This window comes from Colletotrichum phormii (assembly GCF_030913505.1).
Source record: "Colletotrichum phormii strain CBS 102054 chromosome Unknown BDP81scaffold_6, whole genome shotgun sequence".
NCBI lineage: Eukaryota > Fungi > Ascomycota > Sordariomycetes > Glomerellales > Glomerellaceae > Colletotrichum > Colletotrichum phormii.
In genome coordinates, this window is record NW_026851448.1 from 340,308 (window position 1) to 350,782 (window position 10,475).

Here is a 10,475-nt window from a genome sequence, read left to right on the forward strand (position 1 = left end):
CCAACCGTAGGTTGGTTGGGTAGTCGCGGTCTAATTATACCACCTCGAGGTGGCCCATACTCTTGCCCTTATCCGCGGTCGAATTAGACTTCCAATCCGGCACTAACTATCTCTCTTTTACATCTAAGTAGTACGGTTAGAAGTATAACTTGAACACTGCGAAGTCGTATAAATATTTAGAAAAGCAATACTATCTAATACGCCCCTTTCTCTTCCTTCCAAGGTCCTTTCTGTATGACCTATCCCTCTATGTTACGACCCGACATGCACGACCAAGTCCAGGGCCTGCCCCGCAGGACCACGGCGACTAGGGCACACCATAAGTGCACGAACTATGGGAACACATGCGTCACCCTACGGAACGGAAGAACTATGGAGCAAGTCACGTGATGATAAGATAAGGAAAGCCGTATGCCAAGAATACGGAGTCCGTCCCTTTGAGGTACGGACCCCGTATGTTCAGAATACGGACCCCGTATGTTCAGAATACGGAATCCGTATGGTAAACATACGGATAAAGGATATGTTCAGAATCAAGACTTGTATATAGGATGGACTCGAGCCGGACTCTAGGACAGACTTTCCATAGCTCTTCAGCAATTAACTTCGTATCAGGATTAACATCCGCTTTCAGCTACTACCTTGACAAGACTACGATTGATCACCGAAGCCTTACCTACCCTTACGATTGACAGACATAGCTTCCCTGAAGCTATCCCCGACTACGATTACTGTTACCAGTTCCGCAGCCTCAACTTCTGCAAACTACCCCTACGACTAGCTGGCCGTAACACTCTATTCGTACCGTAGCCTTTCCCTTATTGATAAAGTATTCTAACCCCTGGTTAGGGCTCGCTTTAGTAAAGGTATCGGCGAGGTTATCATTGCCATTAGTCTAACAGATCTCCATTATCTTACGTCGTTTATATAATTACCGTAAGGCCATAATATCGATCATAAGCCTCTTCTCCTTCGTAGTACCTAACTTAACGAGGCATTCGTATAATGAGTATAAGTCTATATAAACTATTATAAGGATTGTAAGTAAGCCTAGTCGATCGGTATTCCTCTCTAATATTATTAAGATCGCGTAAGTAAAGTCGACGCCTTTAACTATATTATAGACTTCCGATATAAGGACGCTTTTGATAACTCGCTTGTTCTTTATAGATAAGTAATAGATTATATTACCGTAAATAGAGAAACTATTCTTTATTATAGTCTCCTTAGTTAGTATCATAATATAACCTAGTTAGGGAGTTAGATCCGCGTTATTTATGAATGACTCGTCGACGAAGATATATAGCTAGGTTAATGTTAATTTTAGGGGATAATAGGTTAATCCCTTATCGAGGTAATTAGCTTACTAGTTGAGCCTCTTATTAAGGGCTATGATATTCTTATTTATTAGATCTATTATTTATGCTATTCTAGCGTAGTTAAAGATAGTTTTTAGTTAATAAATACTAGCGATATAGGCGCTGCGTGCGAGCTTTATACGGTATTATTATTATTGATCCTTTAATATCGGATCTATTATAATAATCTTTTCCCTTTAACTATCTCTTTTACTAGAAGATAATATTATCCCCTTTTATAATAAGGATGCCGCTATCAAATACTAGCGGTTAGTTGGTAGTAAGGATTTCCTTAGGCTTGGTCGTAAAATTTGCCTTTTAGAGCTTATTGTTTTTATATATATAAACTTTACGTTAGAGAGCCCTATATTACGGCCAGCTAGTCGTAGTGAGATATGTTTATAGAATTTGAGGCTGCAAAACTAGTAATGTTATCGTAGGTAGGGAATAGCTTTAAGGAAGCTATGTCTATAAGTCGTGAGGTAGGGAAGGCTTTGGTAATTAATCATAGTCTTGTTAAGAAAGTTCTTAAGGAAGATAGCTAAAAGCGATCGTGAGATCTAATACGAAGTTAATTATTAAAGAAGCTAACTTATAGGAAGTGTCACGGTAGCAGGCAGGTTGTTTGGCAGGTGGATGCTGGGCAGGCGGATCAGACAATCTATTGCTACGGGCAGGCTCTATCCTAAGCAGGTACAGGCTCTGTTGACAAGACGTAGCTCAAGGAGCTACGTTTCTGGACATGCGCGACAGAATACAGGATGCAGGGTTTTATCCAGCCTCAGGCTTACGTAACCCGGCCACCGGATTACTCAACACCAACCTCAAGTTTGGGGTCTAGGACAGCGGGTCTGTGACAATTAACTAGTTATAGCTAGTTAACTTATTTCATAAATTATATGTTTATCGTAATAAGTATTATGTCTACCCCTATCTCTACCCCTGAGGGTCACCCTGGTCATACTTATCTCGTGACATTAACTTTAGCATTCATGGTAGTCTCGAAAAAACATCCCAGCATTTACGGTCCAGGTACCTATGTGGACAAGACCCTTACCCCTATACTTAAGACATCGAGCGAGTTTTCTACCTTACTACGAGTTGACTACCGGAGTTCACCGACTTCTGCCTAGACGTAAGCCAGTTGAAAAGGTGTACCTTCTTGTTCTTTGAATATTATCAGTATTTATTATATACTTTGTAATAAATAGAACCTTATATCAAATAGTTTTCAATAAATTCATCAGAGACAGTGAGACACCAATCATGAGCCCTCTACAATCAACGATGCTGAATTCCATTATGCGATACATAATGATCAACAGTACTCTACATACAAAGACTCAAGCATAATGAGTATTTTCAGAATGGTATTACAACCAGAGTCAGGCCGAAATATATAGTAGGACAAGAATTCAACCTCTGATCAAGTACGAAGCCTACGTGTTAGGTAGGCTGATCAACGGCACAACTTCCAAGTGGAAGGGAACTCCGATCACAGAAGGCGAGGCTGTGATACCGATGCTGATAAGAATAGTGGTAGTAGGTGAGAAAAAATTGTCTCCACTACTAGTCAAAGGGGAAACGGAAGTCCGAGTGGTGGAGATCGTAGTGTTGGAGAAAGGGGGATTGCTTGCGGTGATGGCTGTGGTGGATGAAGAGAGCCCATCTTTCGACGTGTCCGATAAAGTTGCGGTTGTTGTGCCACTGCTCGTCAAACCACTAAGAGCCATTCCAGAGGACGGACTGGCTGTATGACTGGTGGTTGAAGTTGAGCTAATGGAAGTTATTACACTTGTCGTCGAGAGTGCGCTGGTCGACGTCAGACCAGAAGCAGGCGGGTTCATCGTCCTACTTTCGGTACTGATGGGGCTACCAGTGAGCGTTGTGATGCTGTTTCCTAACAGAGAGGAAGTTGTAATGAGTGTGCTTTGACCGTGACTAGAACTCAGAGAGGAAGATGGCGTAGAGGGGTTTGAAGATGACGTGGAGGAGAAGCTTGAAGACGATGTCGAGGATGGAGAATCTAAGGATGATGACGTGGATGAGAAGGTTAAAGATGGTGTTGAGAAAGGAAAGTCCGAGGATAACGATGACGTAGAGGGGATGTTTGAAGATGATACCGAGGAAGAAGGATCCGAGGATGACGATGACGTGGAGGGGAAGTGGAGGAGAAGGTTGAAGATGATGTCGAGGAAGAGAAATCTGAGGATGATGATACCGTTGAGGAAGAAGAATCTGAGGTTGTTGATGACATGGATGAGGAGGTTGAAGATGTTGCTGTGGAGGAAGTTGAAGAGCTTGCAGACGTGAAAGTCGTGCCAGACGACGCCTGAGAGGTTGTTGTGACAACCGGGGAGGATGTAGAAGACGTCGTAGAGGTTGGCGATGCACTAGATGAGGCGCTACTCGCAATCGTTGCCGTCGTCACTGTTGTAGTGGCATAGACATTGTATACCGGGGCTCCGTTGTAATATCCACCACAACTGAGAGGGAGAGACCCCAGGCTATTTGGCAACGGCTCTGTTTCGCGACATCTGATGGTGCAAAGTGCAGAGTTGGGTGGAGGATTGGCGGCAAACTCGATCTTGGTGATACCGTCCTTGGAGCAGTAGCACTTCGTATCGAGCAAGAGAGACGCAGCACGCGAAGTAGCGTTACACGTGTTCTGGCACATCGTAGGGCCATTGTTCACCGGATCGTCATACTGAAAGTCTAGAACATTGGCTGCGTCGGTGACCACACCGCAGTTTCGATGGTAGTAGTAGTAGTATTTAACGTCATCAGGGACAGGAACCTAGCTATCTAACTAACTAAGCCCGATCAACCAGAGCGCCCTTTGGGCATATGATGTGCCGTGCCGCCATAGTAGCGTACGACAAGTCAGGCAATCTGTAGTGTACACTTTTCTTCTCGTGCCTAGAGCAGTGGAGATTATTAGCTAATCCCTAGGGTCCGTTCAGTTCCAAAAAAGCACGCCAGCAGGGGTTTCCTGACTCGGCAGAAGCGAATGGGCCTTGAGTAGCCCTACATCGTCCACAGACGACGGGCTATAACGAAAAGGCCGGCCCTCGCGGGCGTAATTACCCACGAGTGCATTTTCCTGTTTTCCAGTATTATCTCGAGTAGATCGGGAAAAATAAAGGAGTGAGAGGGAGAGGGAGGGTGGAGGTAGGGATATGGCCCAAGAGATATAAGTGTGAGGCGTGGTATCTCGGGCTCGCTATCCCCTCACAGGGAGTGCGTTTCGAAGTTCCGCGTCAAGCGCTCGAACTTCTCAAAGGCACCCGGATCTCTGATCAGGGCGTACCAATAGGCTTCAGCCTGGCCCTTCGGGGGCGGTAAGGGGCCCGGGTCCTTTTTGGGCCCGGTGATCGGCCACAGCGCCGCCGTACGGCGGTTCTTTACGCAGTATACTGGACGGGTAGGTGATAATTTCCGTCCGCAGTTACATTTGAAGTCCCCATCGTGCTGAAATTGCCTGTGATAGGCGAAGAAGTGGCCATGGCCAGAGCGGGCAGCGAGCAGGTAGTGCAACAGTGGGCGAGGTAGGTCCAACTCCGGTGGGCAATAGAGGGCGGCGTCAGTGTTCCTGTAGCCAAACTTGAGCTTCTGCTTAGATGTGTGCCACCACCTCGAGTGGTGTCCGCGGGCTCTAGCGCGAGCTATCTTCGCTATTCCAGCGTAGGAGGCCTGCGGTAGGGGGTATGGCAGCGAGAGTGCGGCTCCCTCCTTGGCGAGCTTATCAGCTAATTCGTTTCCAGGTATCCCGGTGTGTCCGGGCGTCCAGTGGCATTTGATATCCCTTGCCTGCTGAGCGTCGACTATCTCCAGTAAGGCCGCTTGCGAGCTGGCTGGGGACCGCAGTTTCGATACGAGTAGGGCGCTTTGGAAAGGTATCCACCCATTGTTGCAAGAGTCGGCCACAAAGCTTGTAGGATACGGCAGGAACAAACGAAAACGATACAGAGGGAACTTCTGGGGTTTTAAGCTTGTGACTATTCGAAGTAGGCGCTTTTGCGATGGCAGTCGAAGGGGAACATGAAGGCTTTGAAATTGACTGCCAAGCCATATCATCTTCTACGGGAACGTTGTGCGACCACGAGGAAAATTGACCCAGCAGAAGACGAAAGAGTCTACTTCAAACGTGTTTCTGAATTGAAGACAAGGCATTATCTCCGATTTACTGCCTGATCCAGTCGAGAATTCCAGTTCAGATTGTGGCTGGCCCCCCTTGCACGATGATTGGGCTTGTACGTCCATGTTTGGATCTCAATGACTTAGACAGTCTCACCAAAAGTGTCGAAATCGGCCATGACTGTTGGTATGCCGAAGAAAACAGGCTGCATTGGATGAAGGTCGCATATAGGGACGGCGAAGATTCGTCGTTAACTGAAGTACCTTACTCTAAGAGAACTTGAGCTGCTTTATTGACCTCAGTTCAACAGATCGGGTGCCTTGCTGACGTGTGTTAATGCCTGCCTCATCATTACCATGTCCACCAAAGAGGCTGGCTATGACCTCTCCACAACCGCTACAAGTGATGTTACTTGGTCCATTACATTTGATCTAACAATCAACCGCATATTGAAAGAGACACGCCGAAGAATGACGGATCACGTCTCTGGCACCAAATAACAATGAACCACGCCGTCCATTGCTAAGTAATACCTAGTCTATCTTAGGCTATCTCCCCAACCTCGATTATTGCATGCCTTGTCGTTCATGGCTGCTGATGTCACTCTGGACATGCAAAACCCTCATGCTCCTAGTTGCGCCTCTAACATTTCGATTCTTTGAAGTAGCCGCTTATTGAACCGATGGCGGGGGCCTAATCCATGTCCACCAACAGTCTGAATGTTGGCCTGAAGCTCTCGACACAGCTCCAATGCCTCTGTCAAGTTTCCCTTGCGCTGGAGGAGTTGTACGAGTTCCCAAACGTGCCATATCCTGTCCGGATGTTCACCATCGATATCACTAGCATCGGAGTATTTGTCTTTGTCACAAGCCTTGCGCAAGTAATTTTCCGCCTCGTTCAAGCGGCCCTGCAGTATCAATACCTCAGCATACCACTTTTGACCAGCCAAGACGCCGAGATGACTATCTCCGAGATCACTCTGCGCTATCTTAAGTGTCTCTAACATCATCTTAGCGATCTCGGCCAGTTTATCTGGATCCTGATGAGAACGAGTGGCTAGGATTCGGCCCCGTTGGGCTCGCCCGTAGAGGGTCAATGGATGGAATTGGCCAAATATGCGTTGACGCCGTTCGACAACATTTCCACTCAGCTTGTCTGCTTCGGCCAAGTACTTCTCACGATCTGACTCTGGTTTGCCCCGAGAAACGGTCATCAAAGCACCGGCGAGATGCTCCTGATACATGAGCGTCTCTATCTCAGAGACAACTCCATCCCTCAGCTTCTCGTTGGCATTCCGCTCGACGAGGCGCGCAACCTTGCGGTGTTGTGACACAGATGCCTCAAAATCGTTGTAGAAGAAATGAACATGCCCGATTAGATGGGCACAGTGAATAGTTTTTCGGTGGTGGGGTCCATAAGCTTGCTCGAGGCCGGCGAGGGCCTGCTTGCAAAGATCAAAGGACTCCGAGATCCGGCCCAAAGCCAGCACGCTGTCGGCAAGCTCTGCCGTGATCTCCAATGTTTGAGGGTGCTTCTCTCCTAATGTCTTGCGACGTGAAGAGTACACTTGCCGCAGCAATTCGGTAGATGCTTTCCGTCGTGTCTGGAGGAGCAATGCTTTAGCCAGCCCCAACTTGGCAAGGTTCGCAAGTTGGTGATCAGGTCCTAGGCGCTGTATGAGATAATCGTGCACAATAGACAATAGGCCTTCCCCTTTTTCAAAGGCACCACACTCCAGAAATACCTTGCCAAATCTAGCATTTTGGCTCATCTGCATCTGGCCCTCCCATGGCCCAGACAACAGCTGTGTTGCCCGTCGTGTCCATCTTTTGTACCACCAGTCGGTTTCCCCGCGTGCCAGATTCGTCTCCATTCGTTCTTTGATCGGTTCCGAGAGTTTCAGGGCCATTTCGATATGCGGCTTCAAGGCACTCCGGAACACCGTATCCGCAACATCGTTCCCGCCCACTATGCGGACTGAGTTCGAAAGAACGGTCAATGCATATTGGCAAAATAGAGCTTGCTGGGCAACTGAGAGGCTCGGTCGTTCGCGAATCCACTCATGTACAAGAGGATGCATATAGTATCCGACAACGGAATCTTCCTCTTCGTTTTCATCGCCAGCGTTGGCTATTTCGCCATCCTTGGTCTGTCTGTTGTCTCTTGTCGCTCTCGTAATAAGCGATCGAGACACCAAGATGCGCAGAGCGCTGTTAACACGATGCTCAACTTGGCCTCTCAAGTCGTCCACGTTCATATTTTGCGGATTCTTCAAAGCCTCCGGCAAAAGAGGCGGCAAAACAGAGAGGTTAGACGCGGTTTGGATGACTCGCTGTACAACTTCTGCCCAAGAAGCACGGCTCTTGAGGCCAAGGCGTTGTATAATTTCGCTCTCCTGCTTCTGGCTCTCTCTTCTTTCGATGACTTCTAGAAACGGGTTCAGAGCCGCTTGTACCAAGAACTCAACTTTGATGTTCAGGGGGTCCATGAATGAAAAGATTTGAAGAAGCTGGATAGCATCAGTGAAACTTTCGTCATTGGACCGATTGAGTTGACTGAAAGTTAAGAGCTCAAAGCTGGCAAAGACAGACATGTCGTTGTCATCAAAGGTTTTGGATTCCAATGAACCACTTTGAGGGTCGAGGTCTTGGTGTAAGCGGCGCTGCCTCCACCGTTCGCGGATAATGTTGGCTTCCTTCCTAAAATAGACCATGTAATCCCGCATTTTCAAGGCGTGATGGCGAATAGCCTTTCCTGCGTGCACAAGCGCTAGGGGAAGGTAATGAAGCTGGTGGCATATGTTTGCAACCTCTTTCAAAACTCCTTGACTGTAGTTCTTCTTCTTGTAATCCGCGGCGGCAAGGAGCAACTCATTGGCATCGTCCTTTTGCATAGAACTCAGCTCGATGTACTTCCGACCAGCTGTACCAAAAATAATCTTCTCGGGATTCCGTGTGGTGACGAGCACATAGCCGCTGTTCCCAGATGGCGCCAGCTCATCGAGCGAAATTTTGTCGTCATCGGCATTGTCGATGATTAGAAGCCATGGATAATAAGGATGCCGGGTGCTCAAGTGATGTTTTGCTGCTTGCTCAGTCGAGTTCACGCCAAAAACTTTGGTCATCTCGATATATGATGCCTTTGCATTGGTCTTGCTGCTGGCATCGATCCAAAACACACCCCAAAACTGGCCTCGATGCTCGGTAGCAAACTTGAGAGCCATCTCTGACTTTCCAGACCCCGGCAAGCCCTGAAGAACGAAGCGCTTCTGAGTAGATACGGGCGTATCAGGTTGCTCGAAAGCCTTCCTGATCTCCTCTAGCTGCTCCCGTTGCCCAACAAAGTGATTGTTACCTGGTGCTCGTTCTGTGAAATGCACGTTTCTCGATAGCAAACGCCAGCCCTTGCGTACCTTTTCTGTCGCTTCAATCACTTTCTTGACATCAGGATTCTCCTGTGAGCGGAACTGTTCCGTTTGTCTCTTGAGAAGAGCTGCTGCTTCGTAGGCCTTGAACTCGGCGTTTTGTAAGTAATTCCGGGTGTGGTCTGAGTCTTGTGATTTGTTCTATTGACGAGCCTTCTTTATTTCATGGGTGCTTTTTGCGAGTTCGAGTGCAGTCCGCAGTGCAGACAAGAGTTTCCTGTGGCTTTCCAACATACGAATCATGCTTTCGTACTGCTGTAGTAGACGGAGAAACCGACTGCCGCTGCGGGGCTGTGGCTCATCGTGGTTGATCGATTGATGGAGATAGCCCTTCAAGGGACTGGCAGCTTCGTCCAGGCAGCGATTGACTAGAGTGCGAACTACCTCCCAGATGGCTAGCTGACCGTAGGTATAGTGGCCATAAGTATCGTACTGAAGGGGTTGAAGCTTCTCACACTCGCCAGAGAGCAAGTGGGCTGCTCTCTCTAATCCGTAGGACTCGCCTCGCAAGGACTCATCCGACCAGTGGTCTTTAATGTCGAACAAATAACTCAAGATCTTCTCTAGGGTCCTGTGTAGTTGCACGATGCCAAAGTCAACATCAGGCTGGATCGGATAACCATCGGCAGAAGCGACAGAGGTGGCGGCTGGGCCCGCCGACAACATAGTCGTGACAAACGAAGAAAAGGAATATTCGTCCTCAGTCATCTTGATGTAACTGAAACTCTTGGTCAAAATCATTTGCAGACAGTGAGCGGGCTGAAGGGAGATAGACTAAATGAAATATCTGGAGGTGGCCTTGACCTGGGAGATTGGAGAGCCTCGGTCATGCATTCACCAGGTCTGGGAGGCTCGGTACCAGAGGGGCAACCGACGAAGTTCTACTAAAAATAGATGACGCTTTCGATAAGCCGAGCGAGAAGGAGGCTGCCGCGGAGTACAGTTTGTCCCAACCTGACATCCACGTCAGATAGCATTCTCCGACAGTGTGACAAATTGGAAGACCCCTCGGTTACACAGCTCGACCATCCAAGGCCCAAAAGATCAAGAAATGCAGAAATGATCACCTTGAACGTTGTAACCGTCACCTACTTAGGTTACAAGAAGCGTGAGATGATGCCCCGGCTACAAACCTGGTTGGGTGGTTAGCCGCCTGGTTGTGAACACCGATCCGCGTCTCGGGCGACGGGGGCAATTGTCACTCCTACTCAACTGGGTTGTTCATCTAACCATTCATCAATCAGATGCAAGGTACCTAACATGAAGTACCAAAATCCTCCTTTGGCTAGGTTTCAGTTGCGGGAGAATTGGCGGCGCAATAGCTCCCGAGAGTGGCACCAAGCAGGTCCGTCTTGGGTGAAGATGCCTGTCGGATTGGAAGTCCAATTCGGCCGCGAGTAGGGGCAGAGCATGGGCCACCTCGAGGGGGTACACTTAGACCTCGACTACCCACCCAACCTCTGGTTGGAATCTCCCTTCTACTCCTTACGCAGAATCAATCAATACAGAGATATTGATACTTCGTCACCCACAGGACCCTACGGTTCGAACCAAC

At 48.1% G+C, this 10,475-nt stretch overlaps 3 protein-coding genes across 3 annotated transcripts; all 3 read right to left on the bottom strand.

Annotated features, from left to right (window-relative positions):
• Positions 1 to 2,705: 2,705 nt before the first annotated feature.
• Positions 2,706 to 3,397, bottom strand: BDP81DRAFT_422487 (uncharacterized protein). The gene has a single exon (XM_060589992.1). It carries the CDS (start codon positions 3,203 to 3,205, stop codon positions 2,798 to 2,800), a length of 408 nt encoding a protein of 135 aa, XP_060447295.1. The 5' UTR covers positions 3,206 to 3,397; the 3' UTR covers positions 2,706 to 2,797.
• On the bottom strand, positions 3,300 to 4,035 carry BDP81DRAFT_392128 (uncharacterized protein; the record flags this gene model as incomplete). The annotated part of the gene is made up of 3 exons (XM_060587663.1): positions 3,300 to 3,384; positions 3,450 to 3,751; positions 3,817 to 4,035. The coding sequence occupies 3 exons, from the start codon at positions 4,033 to 4,035 to the stop codon at positions 3,300 to 3,302; spliced, it is 606 nt and encodes a 201-aa protein (XP_060447296.1).
• Positions 4,036 to 6,037: 2,002 nt separating this feature from the next.
• Positions 6,038 to 9,716, bottom strand: BDP81DRAFT_514015 (uncharacterized protein). The gene is made up of 2 exons (XM_060595829.1): positions 9,157 to 9,716; positions 6,038 to 9,048 (listed from the first exon to the last, which is right to left on the bottom strand). The coding sequence occupies exons 1-2, from the start codon at positions 9,659 to 9,661 to the stop codon at positions 6,119 to 6,121; spliced, it is 3,435 nt and encodes a 1,144-aa protein (XP_060447297.1). The 5' UTR covers positions 9,662 to 9,716; the 3' UTR covers positions 6,038 to 6,118.
• Positions 9,717 to 10,475: the final 759 nt, after the last annotated feature.